Source organism: Podarcis gaigeae (genome assembly GCF_964106915.1).
Source record: "Podarcis gaigeae genome assembly, chromosome: 10".
Taxonomy (NCBI): Eukaryota; Metazoa; Chordata; class Lepidosauria; order Squamata; family Lacertidae; genus Podarcis; species Podarcis gaigeae.
In genome coordinates, this window is record NC_139686.1 from 69769135 (window position 1) to 69788223 (window position 19089).

The 19089-nt window shown below is 42.2% G+C and overlaps 2 protein-coding genes and 1 long non-coding RNA gene across 7 annotated transcripts in view; 2 read left to right on the top strand and 1 right to left on the bottom strand.

Annotated features, from left to right (window-relative positions):
• Window positions 1-5431, top strand: part of RELN (reelin) — a 311282-nt gene extending 305851 nt beyond the window's left edge. For all 4 annotated transcript variants that reach the window (XM_083701222.1, XM_083701221.1, XM_083701223.1 and 1 more), the window contains one exon: window positions 4293-5431. In XM_083701222.1, coding sequence (XP_083557348.1) covers window positions 4293-4389 — 97 coding nt within the window. In that variant the 3' untranslated portion in view covers window positions 4390-5431. The remainder of the gene's footprint in view (window positions 1-4292) is intronic.
• Window positions 5432-6968: 1537 nt separating this feature from the next.
• On the bottom strand, window positions 6969-8880 carry LOC310826590. The gene is made up of 2 exons (XR_014555866.1): window positions 7933-8880; window positions 6969-7543 (listed from the first exon to the last, which is right to left on the bottom strand). It is a non-coding gene; the product is annotated as an uncharacterized lncRNA (long non-coding RNA).
• Window positions 8881-9061: 181 nt separating this feature from the next.
• SLC26A5 (solute carrier family 26 member 5) overlaps window positions 9062-19089 on the top strand; it is a 39023-nt gene continuing 28995 nt past the window's right edge. The window contains exon 1 of one of the 2 annotated variants that reach the window (XM_083701489.1): window positions 9062-9586. The gene's annotated coding sequence lies outside the window, so the exon portion shown is untranslated. Of the gene's footprint in view, window positions 9789-19089 lie in introns of both variants that reach the window. The other variant, XM_083701488.1, reaches the window with a different exon arrangement.

The window sequence follows — 19089 nt, forward strand, 5'->3', positions numbered from 1 at the left end:
GCACAGAGCCATTACTATACGTATAGGAAAGTTTATACCTACTCCAGCACAGAAAAGAAACTGTTGAAATATTGCAGCATTATATTAATTTTCTCATTATTTATGTGAACATTCAGCTATGTGGTTGTATTTCTATAACAATTTATACTTGTAAAATTATTTGAATGATGAAATAAGCATTTTTTAAATCAGAAAGTAATTTGTTCAATTTTTATTTTCAAAAGAGATGAAAAATCCTATATTGCCTCTAAACCTCATCAGTCTTTTATGACTAATCACAGTGCTGCATGCATTGAAATACATTTTCTAATTTGTGTTGTATTTCATTATTTGCTGTCATTGGTTTTACACTAGAGTAAGGTAAGTAAACTTATTACCACAATATCTGTGCAGCCATTATACTTGTGCAAATATTCTTTTGCTCACTTAGCTAAGTCTGATTACTGTGGCTTGAAGGTGAGAGTGATCAGATTCATTTACACCAGCAAACATGGAAACGTGAACTTCTCGGCCCGTAAAAGGCATAATCCTGTTGTTCTGTGTTCTTTGATGCCCTTAACAGCTATAGTCCATCTAAATATGCACCCAAGAGTCTTGTCAAATGCCTCTATTTCAGTCTTCACAGAGTTTCAAAATACAGCATAGAAACTCATTCCATACAGTTTCAAATCTACAAATATAAGCACAGAAGCACATACTGGGCTGCTATAATTCATTTTTATTTTTTAAGTGCAATAAATATCAGTCACATGAGATTAAATAATTTGATGCTGGCTGCTCACTGCATAGGAAGTATAGTTTGTGACAGAGTACATACTTCCAAGGGACCAAAGCCCCCTTCTTCTATTACCTGGGGGGTGGCTGGAAAGTGAGGTCATGCCCTCTTGTCCTAAGCCCAAACATGAGCAGGTTCTTCCACACATCCTCATTGCATACATCCAGGGGGCAAAGTTAGCCGTGCAGTGGGGCTCACATGATTGGATGCTTCTCAAGTGTCCCTATTTTCCAGGGACATCGCTGATTTAGGAGAAGCTGTCCCGGATTCTGATTTGATCCCGGAATGTCCCACTTTTCCTTTTGTTGTTGTTTAGTCGTTTAGTCGTGTCCGACTCTTCGTGACCCCATGGACCAGAGCACAGCAGGCACTCCTGTCTTCCACTGCCTCCTGCAGTTTGGTCAGACTCATGTTTGTAGCTTCGAGAACACTGTCCAACCATCTCGTCCTCTGTCGTCCCCTTCTCCTTGTGCCCTCCACCTTTCCCAACATCAGGGTCTTTTGCAGGGAGTCTTCTCTTTTCATGAGGTGGCCAAAGTATTGGAGCCTCAGCTTCAGGATCTGTCCTTCCAGTGAGCACTCAGGGCTGATTTCCTTAAGAATGGATAGGTTTGATCTTCTTGCAGTCCATGGGACTCTCAAGAGTCTCCTCCAGCACCAGAATTCAAAAGCATCAATTCTTCGGTGATCAGCCTTCTTGATGGTCCAGCTCTCACTTCCATACATCACTACCACTTTTCCTTAGGATGTCTCAATTTTTCATTGGAGAAATGTTGGAGGGTATGGCCTTATCCAACCCGAGCCATCTGAAGGCAATCCTGTATAGCGAAGTTTGTTTAATGTTTTATTATGTTTTTTATATGTTGGAAGCTGCCCAGAGTGTTTGGGCCAACCCAGTAAGATGTGTGGGGTATAAATAATAAAATTATCATTATGGAATAGGATGCCCCTATTTTCATCGGAGAAATGTTGAAGAGTATGGGGTGAGGGAAGGATCTCTCTACACACAAAGCTAGTACATTAAGGAGATCGGGGAGCTTTCTCCCTTACAAAGAGTTTTCAGTGAGAAGGGAATGTTTTGTTTGGAATTATGTAGTCATGTGAACTGAACCCAGTTCTCATCTGAAGTGGTATGGACTTTTAGTTTACCATCTCAAAGAGAACTAGATCAAAGCCATTTTAAAACAACAGCAGGAAGTTGTGGTAGGTTAGGCAAGAAGAATTTTGGTTTGGGTTTTAATTTTGGTTTTGGCATGGGTTGTTACATTCTGTGTTCTGCTGTGGCAATACAGCAATTCATTAAGTTCTTTTATCTTGCTTTGAGATATTGGTATTTAAATTTATTTCTCACATATGAGGAACGTTAACTTTTGAGAAGCGTCTTGTCGGAAGAATGCCTGGTTCAGACTTTTACCTGTTTGTCTACATCAGTGTTTCCCAACCTTGGATCTCCAGCTGTTTTTGGACTACAACTCCCATGATCCCTAGCTAGCAAGATCCGTGGTCAGGGATGATGGGAATTGTAGTCTGAAAACAGCTGGAGACCAAAGGTTGGGAAACACTGGTCTACATAAACAATCACATTCATCATCAGGACAAATGGAGCCCACCCATCCTTGACATGGTCAGCAGCAATTCCTGTGATTGTTGTAACTGAATAAAGTACCACAGCAGTCACAGAACAGTTCAGGGCCGTTCACTCATATGTGGGTGGCTGACATTAGTGTGTTAATTTTTACTTACAAACACCACCAAAATCCACAATCAGTCCAAAATTGATATGTAGAAAGGAAAGCCTGTGGATCACAGGACCCCACCCTCCCACTTGGGGACATGCAGTCTCTCTCTGAATGTATTCAGTGGGATCCCTGGCAATAGATGGTGAGCTTCTCTGCAACTAGGGCAGGGGAAGGTTGAACTGATGGCAACACTCCCTTCTATGGCATGGAAGAACAGGGACACAATGGGAGACAGTGGTGAAATCTAACTATCCACCTCCAGTGATAGCTGCATCAAGGGCAGGTTTTGCTCACAGCATCTGTCATATCATAGACTTTACCCTTCCATTTTCAGAATAGACTATCAGTCATTTGTTCATTAGGGAGACAGTGATTTGGCAGTGTTTTTGTACCATCTAGAAGGCAAAAGGGTACATGACCAGACCAGGGCACTCACTTTTACATATAGGTCAGTAATGCCTATATGTCTAATGCCTATAAAGGGACGCGGGTGGCGCTGTGGGTAAAAGCCTCAGCGCCTAGGGCTTGCCGATCGAAAGGTCGGCGGTTCGAATCCCCGCGGCGGGGTGCGCTCCCGTTGCTCGGTCCCAGCGCCTGCCAACCTAGCAGTTCGAAAGCACCTCCGGGTGCAAGTAGATAAATAGGGACCGCTTACTAGCGGGAAGATAAACAGCGTTTCCGTGTGCAGCTCTGGCTTGCCAGAGCAGCGATGTCACGCTGGCCACGTGACCCGGAAGTGTCTCCGGACAGCGCTGGCCCCTGGCCTCTTAAGTGAGATGGGCGCACAACCCCAGAGTCTGTCAAGACTGGCCCGTACGGGCAGGGGTACCTTTACCTTTACCTTTACAGTAATGCCTGTTAGCGATTTGTATCTGCTTCATAGGGGTGGTGCTATGCAACAGAATTAAACGGGGCAGCGGGGGAATGGTGTGGAAGTATTTCAGTCTTTGTGGACACTACCAGCTCTGATCTTATGCTTTCTAAGATCTACTAAGTAGACTACATTTAAATAAGAGTAACTGCAAAAGCCAATTACTCAAAAGGCTGCAAAACCAAAATGAATGAGCCTGACCATGTTTCTCAGGAGTTGAACAATTATGAGTTTAGCACAATGAAAGCAAAATAATTCTCTGCTTAATGATGTTCTTTATCCATGATACATTTAATTTTCCAGCAGTCAGGCTGCTATGCATTTCTAGTATCTAGAGCTCACTTTAGGATCTTGGCTTATCCTCCAAGGGTACTTATCCACATGTACCTACCACTAATAAAGAAGACAGCATTAGAATATTAACGAAACATTGTGTGACAATGTTCAATTAATGTAAAGCTGTCTTTCTAAACTGAATTGTAATGAAAGCACAGTAAGGGTCCCTTGTCTGCTTTACACACCGTGGGTACAATCCAAACTTTGCATGCCTAATACAATTACAAGCCTATATACTCTATGAGATTAATTCCCAGGTAAGTGTGTACAGGATTGCAGCCAAAGTCTCAGTGAAATCAACAGGACTTGAGCACATAGTAAACTGGAAACTAACAGAACTTAAGGCAGCCTAGCTGGCTCCAGATCACTCCGTGCCATGAGTCGCAGCAGCTGTCCAAAATGCTTCTAATTTGGATTGGTTTTGGGTTTTTTACATAATTTTGTATGAATGTTAATTATCATTTAAAGCAAGATGTGTAGAAAAATGCAACCTGCAGCTTGGGAAGGTCTTTCCAACATATATACAAAAGGACCTTAAGCTCTTCTCTTCCACCTTCTTTCCATTGAACAGCACTCGCAAACAAAATTACATGATGAATTTTTCACGGCAACATGGGCTCAGGCATTTCTACAACAGAAGACGAAGGTCACTTAGGCGATTCCCGTGAAGGACAAGACATTTCCTTTCTTTCCCAACCTGTGATGTGCCGCTTTCCATTCTTTTCAATCTAGCACTGCCGTCTGGTTTGTCAGGACTTTTTTATTGATGAATATTTTGAAAGCCTCCATCGAGACAGAGCATTACACCACTTTTTTCGCACTGTGATCTAATGAGAAGTGACTTATTTTCTCATAGGTAAATGTTTTTAATGTTGATGTGTCTGTGAAAAATTGTGATCTGTTGTAATACCAGTTACAGTGGCAGTATTGGAAGTAAGCAACTGGTTCTGTTTTTAACAAAAAACAAAACAAGCATACATTTAAGCACAAAAGACTTTTCATATTTTATGTCAGAAACGACAATATTAAGTACAATATTTAACATACTTTGTCACATAGGTATTTAAATGCACTGTATTTCAGCTCTGTATCATATTTTATATGATTAAGTTATCATTGTTTGTTCTCTTTGTATTCAACTTGATACGTTGGCACTGTATTGACTTGTTATAATAATTTGCTGCTGATTTGGGGGCTACATAACTGATGCTATGAGTAAAGCAAACAAATGCCTAATCAAAAAGTTAATAACAGACATTGTTGTACAAGACATCATTGTCCTTCATTCTTACTCTTTGATATGTCTGTCAGTTATTGTTTTGTGGGCAAAAAAAAATACTTGACATTTAAACCTTTTCTACTAAGCAGATGTGGATAAACTTTTTCCCACCCAACCCTCTCCAAACAGAAGCTCCTGTTTCCATGTCCAAAAGTAAAGCAATTCTCTGTGGATGATTTACTTACAGTAACTGCCATTTGGTCTCTGTAGTAATCGAGTGATTTGTAAAAAGTGAACGTTTCTTCGTGTTTATTTGTGGTTTGTTTCTATTGCGGGTCATGTTTGTATCTTATGATGTTGTATCTACACCAGCAACATAGTAATGACCCTACAACCCTAAACTGTCTTATTATCATGAATTAAACATGTTTCACTCTACAGTGAACTGAGCTAAAATTCTATGCTTCAATAAAGATAATGTCAACAAATTATTTATGTGCTACTTTTTTTTCACAGCTTATTCATTGGGAAGAGGGAGTGATTCAAAGGTATATACACCACACACATTTATGACCTACAATTTTCATACCCACAAAATAAGAGGTAATGATTCGGCCTACTTCTGGGAAAAAGTGATTTTGCACCTAGGTACCTAATGTAAAAGTGCATTGGGAAGAAACCTGGTGGTTTGTTTCACAAAATATTGTGTGCAAGTGCTGTGCGATTGGGAGTGGATATTCACCCAAGAGCTACGTCACTTATGACATTAACATTCTTCATGTAGTTATGCACATAAGTCTGGAATCTTACTTCTAATCTCACAACAGGTAGATTGCGGGGGGGGGGGGGGTTTCATATCTGAACAGTCCCTTAGTAGAGGAGAAAATTGAGGGCCTTAAGTACAAGTTGATTCCAAAGTGTGCACAAAATGATGAACAAATCCTTCTCTGAAGTTAGACATACAAATTGTGGCTAGATTTTTCAACCGTCTTAAACAACACTAACACATATTTTCTTATACTGTATCACTATTACAGTGGTACCTCGGGTTACATACGCTTCAGGTTACAGACTCTGCTAACCCAGAAATATTACCTTGGGTTAAGAACTTTGCTTCAGGATGAGAACAGAAATCCTGCTCCAGCGGCATGGCAGCAACAGGAGGCCCCATTAGCTAAAGTTGGTGCTTCAGGTTAAGAACAGTTTCAGGTTAAGAATGGACCTCCGGAACGAATTAAGTACTTAACCTGAGGTACCACTGTATAACTTGTTTTCCGAAAGACCCTTATGCCCTGTTATAGCTTCATAGTCTGCCAGATTACCTCAGGTACACGTATGAGACAAACTCCTCATGCAAGCCAGGCAAAACCCTTCCTTCTCCATGTCAGGTGAGCTGCAGTCACATCAGCATACTCTGTCTTGCCTGCATGGTATAGCCACCTGCCCTTTCCTGGGCTCGCTGCATATACTACTCTCAACAGATGTCAGAGCTGGTTAATACATAGAACCTGAAAGAATGGGCCACAGAATATACCCCTTTGCAAGGCAAGCCCCCAGGTGGTACAGATACAGCAGCAGCTGTCTGTAGTACCACTTATGATTTATTTCCAGTTGGAAGCAGTGCTGGTCTATTCCATAATAAATTTGTTAAGTCTATAGATACCACAAAACACTTTGTTGATTTTCCATTCTCGTGTGTGTATTCAGACATGGTACAACCATCTGCTTAACACGCTGGTGGCATTTCTTCTCCCTTCTCCAGGATCAATAAACAGCAATATCAGGAGATACTACTGGGTCCTGAAGTACATTATTATACAGTGCCATAGTTGTAACAACAGGAGCACTATAAAACATGATAATCTTATCTGCTGGTATTAAAACTTGGCACAGGAAAGTAGGGAGTTGGCTGAGTTTACTGTTCACTCTGGTCTCTTACGGATTTCCTGTGTTAAAATGCTATAAGGAAGAAATTCCAATACCACAACTATTTTTTCAAAAGGAAAAATGTATACAATTTTGCCAAACTACAATCATTTTTCTATGTATTTAATTATTCAGGTAGAGTATGTCATGTATTGTTCAAACAGAGTACACTTGCAGCCATGCAGTCAAATGCAATTCTGAAATGTTAATAGCTCTTCCCATTTTCTAAGAACTGGCAGGATTTTTGAGATCTCTAACAAAAGAGCCAGCCTAAGTGGATGAAAGTCAGAGGCATAAGACTCACAAGACGCCGCTTAAAAGAGCCGCTTAAAAGAAAAGCTCAGTGATAAAGCTAAATCCTGAAAGACGTGCCTAGGCCAACTCACGCCAGGAGAGCACAAACAATGAAGTAACCCTGCAAACATAGCTTATTTGAAATTTCCCCCAAGGCACACATTCACATTTGATTGAGGAGCTTAAAAGGTGTAAGTTTTTTGTATTAATGAAATTAAACATAAATAAAAAGAATTTTAATGCATTTATACAATAAGTCCCATTAACCATTCCATCATTCTCACATTTAAACTCTGAAGTAAAAACAAATTCTGTATTTTGTTTATATTTTTAATGCATGTGTATATTTCCCCACACCCCACACCCTTTTCACAGCTATAAAACTATGGGGCAGCCTCATCCAAAATTACTTAAAACAAAAAAAATTCCTTCCAGTAGCACCTTAAAGACCAACTAAGTTAGTTCTTGGTATGAGCTTTCGTGTGCATGCACACTTCTTCAGATACCTTTCCATTTCATGCAGCTCAATGTGGTGCCTTCCATAGTTCCAGTTACAGATAGGTAGCCGTGTTGGTCTGCCATAGTCAAAACAAAAAAAAATCCTTCCAGTAGCACCTTAAAGACCAACTAAGTTAGTTCTTGGTATCAGCTTTCGTGTGGTATCTGAAGAAGTGTGCATGCACACGAAAGCTGATACAAAGAACTAACTTAGTTGGTCTTTAAGGTGCTACTGGAAGGAAATTTTTTTGTTTTGACTATGGCAGACCAACACGGCTACCTATCTGTAACCAAAATTACTTGTTATCTGGCAGCTGATAAAGGATCCCCTCTTAGTATCTTTTATGTAGTGTTTTATCAATTCACTCCAAATGTTAGTAATCCACTTTCAAAGCCTGAAACAATTCTAATCCTGACACGAGCAAGGGTTGAGTTTGTATCCCACCAAGTTATACTCAAAAGCAGACCCAATTAAATCAGCGAGCTTCTGTTAGCCAAGTTTGTTGATTTCAATGGGTAAGTTGGCTGCAAACTGAGTTTTTGTTTTTTAAAAAACAATTTATAACCTGATATTCAACCCAGTTAAACTGAAGAATATTAATTCAAGCTTGTTTTGTTCCATCCACTTCAATAGTACCTTGCGCCTTGAACCAATAGATACTACTGCTGCGTTTATTATTTAGAAAGTGCCTACAATTTCTAGGTACTATTTTTAAAAAGAACACAGGCCTTGGCTGCAGATCTGCAATCTAACATACATGATACAAACGGAAAGAATGGGGAAAAGAATAGGGAGACTGCAATCCTATACATATTTGCCTTTAATACATCTCACGAAACTCAACAAGACTTACTTTAGAATAGACATGCCTAGGATTCAATGGTTAAGGTGCCACTTATTACATCATATTAATAATTACCAGGTGGGATGGTTTGTGGCGCTAGGCCATAATTGCACCGCAATCCTGGACAGTTCTGGGAGATGCTATGCCCCGAAATGATATTTACAGGGAAGGAGCAGCTCAGGGTGAGATACTATTTCAGGTCTAACAGTCCTGAATTAGCTAACTCATGCATATTAAATACGGGGGTATTTTCATGGGAAGGTTCTACCTGCGCTATGAAAGGTGATCAGTTTTATACCAAACAATATAAAAAATTCCTTCCAGTAGCACCTTAGAGACCAACTAAGTTTGTTATTGGTATGAGCTTTTGTGTGCATGCACACGAAATAACAATACCAATAACAAACTTAGTTGGTCTCTAAGGTGCTACTGGAAGGAATTTTTTTAAAATTTTGTTTCGACTACGGCAGACTAACACGGCTACCTACCTGTAACTAGTTTTATACCAGTTTATCGTGGCTCCCCCCCCCAATATATATATATATATATTATAATAATAATAATACCAGGAATAGTTTGAAAGCGACAAGAATTGTTTGCCACGATCCCCAGCCTCACCCCCATTTCAAAACGGGGCGCAGGTTTTTCTGCAGAGAGGGAAACTCCTGTACAACCAGCTGGTCACAGGCGACCCCTCGACACGGGTGGACAAAACGCGGCTCTCCCCTGGGTCCGCTTTCAAAACCAGGGGGGATCATTTTCAGCCTCCCTTTTCGCGGGATTCATCTGCGAACAACGTCAAGAGCCCCGGACCGGACCCTCCGCTAACGGGAAGAGGAGCCCCTCGGCCGAGAAAAAGCTTAGCGAGCCATTTCGGGCGGGAGTCGGATAAAAAGAGAGAACGAGGCCCGGCTTTTACCTCAGGCCCAGCGCCACCGAGGTCGCCTCGAGAGGCATGCTGGGACTTGTAGTTGCCGCCCGCTCCTTCGCTCGTGCCCTGAACGGACGCGGGAACTACCGGTCCCAGCAGCCCCTGCCACGGGGAATGGGGCTGAAGAAACCCTAAAGGCCCGCCCTTGATATGTGAGTGTGTGTGTGTGTTTTGGTAATGCCTAATTTTGGGCTGCCGGGAGGAGGAGGAGGAGGAGAGCTCCGGCTGAGGGCGGAGAGTTACCTCAGGTTACCGTTTAACAGGCCGCCGCCGCCGCCGCCTTGGCCGCCGCTCCTGTTGCTACTGGGCTTGGGAGGCGAAGCGACCTCGGGAGGCCGCGAGGAGGCGGAGAAGGTGAGGAGCGCGAGGCGCCTTTTTAAATCTTAATTTATTTATTGTATGTTTGTGAGAGAAAGAGGGATAAAAAACAATAATAATAATTAAGGCAACGGGGGAAAGGAAGGAGGCGGCGGGTGGTCGAGACTCGGCGGGTTGGGACCGAAGAAGTAAGTGAAATAAGTGAGAAACAGCTTTCGGGACCGCCGCCGCCGCCGCCGCCTCAGAGAGAACGGATTTTGCACCGGGTTGATCGCGGGGCTTTTCAAGTGGTCGCGATCCCCTTTTAAGGACCAGCAAAACTTGTCCCGGCAGAGAGGTTAAAAACGGAGCAGCTTGGTCTATTCGCCGGTCTGGCTGCTGCTTTTAAGGAGCAGGGCTAGTTTTTTATTTTAAAAAAAAATGAATTTGAGATGTTTGGGGACAAACCTCATTCGGAGAGAGAGGTTTGTCCCCAGAAAAAAAAAATGAAAAAAAAAAATAATAAATCTGTTTAGTTTAAATCTGTTTAGCCTGGCGGTGTATCCGAGTCAGCTTGTTTAGAAAGTCGTGCCCGCAGGAAGCGTTTGCCCTTCTAATGGGTGAGGCTGGTTTGGGGTGTGGAAATGTCCCCGAAGGTTTGTTTCGCAAAGTTCACGGAGGAACCTTGGTTTTAAGAAAAGAGGTTCCAAGGGATGAGTCCAGGGGCCACCCCTGTTCATTGGAGCTGCCCAGTGGCGTAGCGTGGGTTGTCAGCACCCGGGGCAAGGCAAGTAATTTGTGCCCCCTAACCCGTGGATTTGCGCCCCCTAACCCTAACAACCCCCAGATGTTGCGCCCGGTGCGGCCGGCCCCCCCTGCACCCACCACGCTACGCCACTGGGGCTGCCAACCTTGCTTGTAAAAAAGAGAGACTGCCCACCTTAGCAGATTTCCCCCGTGACCTGGGTCTAATCGCACCTCTTGCCCAGAAGTTGCAAGAAGCTCCTTTCTAAGTGCCGCTTTGCCTTGACCCAAGAAGCCTCTTCAAGGCTTAGCCCATCATTTGCCATCCTTCCCTGACAACTCCCCCCCTGCAGTTCTTTCTCCTCCCCTCCCTCTGTTTCATTCTCTTAACTGCACCCTGCACTTCCTCTTTTAATCTTTATGTTGCTTGCATTGCTTTTATCACACTTTTATCAGTAGGATAAGGTTTACAACTTGTATCAATATACAAGCGAGACTGGCTGACTAAAGTATTCAACTCCATTGACGTATTTGAGGAAGAGCAAAGAGCCTGTAATCGGAAGCACTGATGGGGGAAACCCCATACCTGAATCTTTAGCCCACAGCTAAAGATCCTGGCTCTAGATTCTAGGGAGAACCACTGACAAGAATTCCAAAAAGAGCTGGAAATCACTTAATCACTAGCTTCTGAAAACTTCTTTGTTTTTCCCAAATCCCACAGTCATTTCCAGCATAATCTGATTTCCCCCCTTCTAGTTGCCTTTCCCCTTTTTTCATTCCCCAGCAACATAACCTTCTATTTTTTCCTTTGTTTAAGGCTGTTTGTTTAAAACTTTAATGGCGTGTTCATATATCCTTGAGAATAAGACGGCCCTTAAGTTGTGGTAGTACAATCAAAGTATAAGGAACAAAGTAGTCCGTATTGTGAATATGTATTCTGAATAAAGAAATCTGCCCAATATTTATTAATGTTCTGCATTTTTATGGTGATTTCTGTCCAAGCTTCTGTACATAAAGGCAAGTATATTTTAACTGTGAAAGTATATTAGGCCTGCTAGGTTCATGTTTTGAATGCACAAAAGTCTTTTGGTGATCAAACAAATAGCCTCTTGGTTGTAAGGAATCAAAATGTACTGATTGCAGGAAAACCTCTGCTGGACAGCTCTCAGTTAAGCCACAGCTGGCTTAGTGTGCCTGCTTAGAACACACAAACCTTCCAGCAAAAAATACACTAATGAAAAGCATTAAGTATATGAACATTCTAAATACAGTTCCCTCATGCCTCCAAAGCCATTGATAAAAATTGGTACAAACCTGGCAAATGAAACTTGATTTACCACAAAACTGGCCATTCAGGAGTTAACATATCCATAAAAACTATCCTGCATACAGGAGCTTAAACAGCCTCACAGACGAGGGATTGCCAGTGTGGTGCCTGTGATTGCGAAAGCAGCCTTGAAGTCTTCCCACAAAGCCTCGGAGCACCCTTGGTCATGAGATGGTGTGGGTGATTACATACTTTTTCCCTTGAAAAATGCATCAAGCTGAAGGAGGAAGTTGAAATTATGATATTTTCCCAATTCCTCTTTTAGTTCTATGTGCTTTTCAAGGCTCATATTAATTCTAAGATCCCTTAGAAAAGTAAAGTGTGTGCATGCTTTTTATCTCTCTCTGCGGAGCTGGAGGTTGGTACTGAACTAAAGGAAATGGAGAGAGGTTACCAGAAGGGATGGCATCCATGGCACTCAATCCAAAATCAAATGAGTTCATGGGCTGATAAAGATTGGCACCCCTGCCACATATAGTACATACACACAAGCACTTGGATTCACTGGAGTAAAACATTTTAAAGTGTAGTGCAAAGCTTCTGTAATTGTAGGATGGTTATGCAGATAGTCAGTAGATGACTGCTTTTATAGAGAATGATTGTCATTGTGCTATCAAGTCAATTCAGATTTACTATGACAAGCACAGCAAGGACTTGGACTGCATGCACACCATACATTTCAAGCACATCACTTCCCTTACAGTATCTCAGTAACTTAGTTTGTGTTGGGAAATATAGCTCCGTGAGAGGTAAACTACGTATGGCGTGTACACAGCCTCCCACTGGTATTCCCTCAGTATTTGCCTATATTGTCAATATTTCCCTCAATATGCACCAATATTTGACATAATTCCAAGATGAGTAAGGATGGAGCACTATACTAGACAGGAAAAGTGGAAGCCCAGAATTATCAACATTACCCAGAAATCACAGTCCTGTTCTCCATTCCAACCAACCAGGCAAGGGATGGAGGATCTGTGGCCCTTCAGATGCATTTAGGTTCCAGCTCCCATCAGCCCTGGCCAGCATGGCTAATGGTCAGAGATTATGAGAGCTGGTGACCAGTATCATGGCTCAGTTGGTAGAGCATGAGCCTTAATTTCAGGGTCCTGGGCAAAAGATTCCTGCATTGCAGGGGGTTGAGCTAGAATACCCTCATCCCTTTGAACACTACAACGAGAGAGAGAGAGTTAGGCTTGAACTAGACAAAGGGTGGGGAAGGGGAGAGATAGTTAGATCCTCTAAGAAGCCAGGCATGGCCAAACTTGACCCTCCAGCTGTTTTGGGACTACAACTCCCATCATCCCTAGCTAACAGGACTAGTGGTCAGGCATGATGGGAATTGTAGTCCCAAAACAGCTGGAGGGCCAAGTTTGGCCATAACTGCTATAAGCAATATTATTTGCATTATTCTGCCATTGAAAGGAGGATACTTGCCCTTTTCTCATCTTGTTATTGGCATGTGCCTAGTTCACCTCTGTTTGTTCCCATCAGCGAACCAGTATTGACTCTGGAATGTGAACTTGGCTAGAAACTTCATTTGCTCTATGAACCTGCCAAGCTAAATGGGTTGGTCAGGTCAGTCTTCAGGCCAGTGTCAGCATGAGGAACACCACGGAACAACAAGAAAATTAACAAGTCAGACCTCTCACTCTTTTCTCAGAGGGGAGCCTGCAAGCCATTTATGCCAAGAACTGGAACCATCGCTTATCTAAATGAATAGTGGAAAGACTTAGTGCCTTGCAGATTATTGAACTGTTTAATCAACTTGGCACATAAGAAACACGTGGTCCACAAATGGGCATTAGTGACCTTTTAAAACTGAACCTTTCCCTAGAACAAACATATACACTGCTGATAGCATACTGGGACTCTGAGGGACAAAATCATTTAAGGAAAATTCAACTTTGGAAGTGAACATTCATTGCATTTAGGCATGAAATGTCAGGTCATTGATAGCTCATTTTAAAGATCAATAATGATTCTATCTAGATGGGTTGTTGTGCCAGTCTCTTGCAGCAAAATGAAAAGTATTGTGACACCTTAAAAACTAATACATTATGGCACAATCTTTCATGGACTGCAGTTCTCACCAAATGCATGAAATGCTATCCTGGGTTGCAAGGGTTTATGGCACTGTGGGTTAAACCACAGAGCCTAGGACTTGCTGATCAGAAGGTCTCAGCAGTTCGAATCCCCGCGAAGGGGTGAGCTCCCGTTGCTCGGTCCCAGCTCCTGCCAACCTAGCAGTTTGAAAGCACATCAAAGTGCAAGTAGATAAATAGGTACCGCTCTGGTGGTGTGGGAAGGTAAATGGCGTTTCTGTGCACTGCTCTGCTTCGCCAGAAGTGGCTTAGTCATGCTGGCCACATGACCCAGAAAGCGAGATGAGTGCCGCAACCCCAGAGTCGGCCACGACTGGACCTAATGGTCAGGGGTCCCTTTAGCTTTACTTATATGATTTTTTGGGGGGTGGTAAATAGTGAGGTCAGAAGGAAATAGTACAGGTGGTGATATTTATGCTATAAACAGTGGCCATTCACACCCACACCCACCAGTTGTGTTGATAACACAGACATCCTAGCATTGGTAAGCCAATTAACACATGTAGTATGATAAAAATCCATTGTGAAAATTCATTCCACAAGTGATTGCATTGAGTCTCTTGATACATTGCAATTAAGCAGTTAAAAGTTGTTGTCAATTATTTAAAATAACTCATGGCAGAAAAGGAGTACATTTTTAAAAAAATCTGGTTTAGTCAGGGCTTGAATGGGGCCTGCGGTTTCTTCTCAGTTATAGAAGTTAAGAGAAGTACTTCTGTGTGAAAGTCTCCAGAAATCATGGCCTTGGCCATTATCTTGGGTGGAGTTGAAAATTTTCCATAACTGCAGTGTGACCTAAAAGTGTTCCATGAGTGACCTGTGATAGATACTTTGAAATAAAATATTTAAAATAAAATTAACTGGAATTTCCTGCCTGTGAAAACAAGGGTTGTTAACTTGGGCTAAGACTCCAGAATGATCAACATGAGTCCTCCCAGCTATGTAAACATACCCTAATGGGAGAGGCTAGGCTGAGGCTGTGTCATGATGGGTTTGTGACTCTTCTGGGCATACCAGGAAAGGCCAATCATCAGAACAAGTAACTTGACTATGAATTGACTCATGAAGGAAGTGGCTTGGGGACAAGGGTCTGCAGCTTTGCTGTTGAACTGCATCTTTCTATCATTTTTCTTATGTGATTTCCAAGCACTACATAGAACACCATGTGTCAGCACGCATTTGCCATGACTTTCACTGCAGTAGAGACTGTTAGTGGTTTTGTGCACCTTTGGAGATTTGGTCTAGATGGAGCAGAGGAGGAGAAAATGCAAACATTTGACCATAAATATCTGGGTACTATGCTGTCTGACCTTTTATGCTGCTCATATTCTACTGCTTGTGCTCCAGAGTAATATTATGAAGAGTTCATTCTGGCATATTTGCTGTGCAAGGCTTTCCTAATCATTGTTTACACCAATGGCACTGATGCTTCATATGTTGCTGGTGTGCTTACACAATGTCCCCAGGCTATAGTTTGCTTTTGTGTTAACTGGGGTTGGGTAAAGTGTGCACCTAAACATGCAATCTACAAATTCATATTCAGGAATATAGATATCTAGGATGCATATCAGAGGTAGGTTTGGCTGCAGCTCCCTGCGAAGTATACACTCAGTGGCGAGCCTTGATTTGATGGTATTCAATATGTAAAGCAGCCCTAGTACACACAGACTGGATGAAATCTGTGGAGCTTTCAGAATGATTCAGAAATGCATTTGGTACACAGAGTCCACATGCATAAAGGGTTTACCTTGATTATGGTTCATTTTCCTCACAATACACTCTGGGAGAAAGAGGGTCCCAAATTGGATCCACTAGATAACTGTACTATCTGATCCCTTCATGAATTCAAACCAGGGATTTAAAGTACAGTACCATCTTTAAGGATGGTTCTGGTGTCCCTTCATCCTACCAGTTCAGTGTTGCTCAGGTGCTAAACATCAGTTTCTGCATTCTGCTGCAGGGCAATACATTTTAGTTACGTTCCAGTTCCTCTTTTGGTAAGCAGATGCAGTAACCCACAGTCAAAAGGTAAACTTTACATGAGTATAACTGCAGTTAACTAGAATGTTGTTTTGAAAAAATCTACCGTACATGCACTAAGAATCTATAAAATAGTCATGTCATCATGTCATATGTGATGTAATGCACAGGAAACATTAAATTATGGCTGCAGTTAAAGGAGGTAGCGAGTGTGCTCTTCCTTTGTAGTCAAAAGTTGACAGTTTTTAAATTTTGTGCCTGCATGGCAACAGAAAAAGGTGCCAAAATCAAAAAGGGCCGATTTTTTTATTTCAAAGGAAGAATTGGGAGCACACTTAGAATGCACTTCTGATTGTTCTGTCACAAGCTCAGCTTGAATTCAACCCATGTCTCCAAAAGCTCTTCCTTTGAACCCCTACCTCAAGCCACAGTTGCAAAAGGAGACTTGAGAGGGCACACTCCTGATTTTTTTCCTTTGGAAATTGCATTTGTGATGTCCGGCAATCAGAGCTGACCAGCCTATGAAGTGGACTGAGGCATCCACCTTGGGCAGCAGAATCCCAAGAGGTGGCTCCCCCATGGGCAACACCCCCAGCCCTGCTGCTGCTGGAGAAGTGAAGAGAAGTGATACCTTCTTCTCCTCACTTCTCCTGTGGCGAGGGTGGGGACCCTGCCCGCACCCTGTCATTGCTAGAGAAGGAAGGAGAAGTGGCTGCAGGTTTCAGCGAGATCTTGCCAGAACCCAGAAGCTGCAGCCATGCAACCCTGATAAGCAAGACTTCAATGGGACAGGGAGGCATCTTCTCTCTGACCAATGAGAAATTTCCGGAGCAGCGACTTCCGGGTCGGCGCCATCGCCGAATGGTGGACTCCCTCCGAGCTCCGGAGGGAGCCTGCTGGGTAGGGGTTGGGTCCCGCCGCGCCGGCGACGCGGGGACCCTCAAAAACCATGGGCGGTGATGCCCATGGACTTGGTGACTCGGCGGGCACCGTTTGCGCCCCCCCGACCCGCGAAGGAGCCTTTTTAAAGGCTGCGGAGCGGGTGACGGGGGGGTGTGGTGCTATGAGTCCACTGCTTCCCCTGCCTAGCGAAGCTGCATGCCGTTCGGCGGAGAGCACCGACTTTCTTCTATTGAAAATTTGGACTTAAAAGAATAACCCGTGAGTAAATTTACCGGACTGAAACGGAAAAATCTGATTTACGAATTTGGAGCGAGCGGGGGAGGTACAAAAAGGAAGTCCCCCCCCCCCCGTTGTAGAGGTTTTAATGCAAGGATTTAACAATTAAGATCGAGAGATGAACTTATTTATTCGGAAAAAAGTTAATCTCACGAAGGGAAACTACAAATTATTGTGCTGGAGGAGAAGATTGATTTGTGAGAATTAAAATGTAACCCCCCGGGAACCGGGAGCGATCCGTTATGAGAGACTGCTGAAGAGACACAGAAATTTTGACAGCTGTCAAAGTAGCTGTCAAAGCAGGAAAATAAAAGAGAACTTTGTTATGATGGCTTTGCTGGCTAAATTCGTTACAATTTGGACATAAACTATTGAAAACAAAGGCAACAAGTTATTTGACTTTTGGGTCTGATCTGGAAAGAAATTAAGTTACCATATTCCCTCTAGAGGGGGTTCTGGGACATTGCAACAGTGGCAGCAAGTGGAAAATTACTATGAAATTGAGCAGGATTTGTTATCTCTTGGGAAAGCTCCAAAAACGAAGCATTATTTTGTCTACAGAGGTTGCTACACTAAAGGAGACAATGGATTTATCTACTGAAGAAAGGAAGGGACTTGACGTAAGTTTATGTTCCTGAATAAATAAAGCCTCTGTAGAGGAACCAGAAGTTTCTGAATTAGAAGGTTTTTGCAGCAGAACAGGAAAAAGAAACCTGAGGAATAAGAGCTGGACTAAACTCGAAGTTGGAACATTTGGGACATCTAGACTTTAAAAGGATCAAGAAACAGAATTTGAGTTATACTCTTAAATATAGAGGTCTGGATGGAAGAAGAATTGGACTTTTTGAAATTTAAAGCTACCAAAAAGACGGCAAAGCGGACTCGAGAGAGAATTAGACATGGACGTGGATCTCCAGTCTGGCAGTAGACAGATGGATGGATTTTGGGGATCGAAACCGGGAAAGGGGGGGGGAGATTTGGAATCCAAAGGCTGTAAAACTACATATTTTTCTATTTTCTTTTTTTTATTTTCTCTTGCTGTGTGAGAAAAATAGGGGAATTCGTGGAAGGGAATTGAGGTCGATCTTAGGGAAGTATAAAAAGATAAAGAGAAATGGTTAAATAAGATAAATTAATTTTGAATAAATGGGCTAATTATAATTATAACAAGGTTTTGAAATTTGGGGTAAGAATTTGTGGAATTAATCTAATGGAAATGGAATACAAGAGGGGGAGGGGGGAAGTTCTGGAAAGATGTCAATGAAATTAAGTGTAAACTTTATCCTTTTCTTTTTTCTTTCTTTCCTTTTTTATTCTGGAAACTTTAATAAATATTATTATTTTTTAAAAAAGAGAAATTTCCGGAGCAGCACTTCTGCATTTAGTTTCCAATCTATTACTATTTTATTTCTATACAAACAAATATATTAAGGTGGTGTACAGAATCTCACTTAACCAAAAACATGAGAAGAAAGCAGTGAAAACTTCTTGCATTTTTATAGTATTTTCTTTATTTATAAATATAAATAATAAATAAACAAAGCATGTGGAGACTGAAGCATTACTAAAGGGCAGCAGCTCTTCCGCCTTACTTCAGGTTCTCAGAGAGTGGCCTTGCAACCCTAAATGCCTTAAGCCAGCTCCCCACTTATTTCTTCAAATTGTCAGGTGCTCTTTTCCACCAATGCATCCCTGGACCACCCTCTTAGGTGAAGGAGTGTCAAATTCTCTAAATTACCGCAGGGGTGTCATTCAAAAACAATGAATTTCCCCTAGCTACCAGCAGACCAGCACCTAACTAATAGTTTCCATTGACAAAAAGCCACCAGTTATCCTGGGCTGTTAGTCTAACAAAGGCATATGGCTGCTATAACAATATTTTGTTCTTTGGGAAGCAAAAGGTGAGCTTGCTTATATGTACAGTATCTCCAGGTGATATAACTGCAGTATGCATCTATTCTTCTAACACTTTCAAGTTGATAAGTGGCAAGAAGCTCTTTCAAAGCCTGACTTATCAGTCATA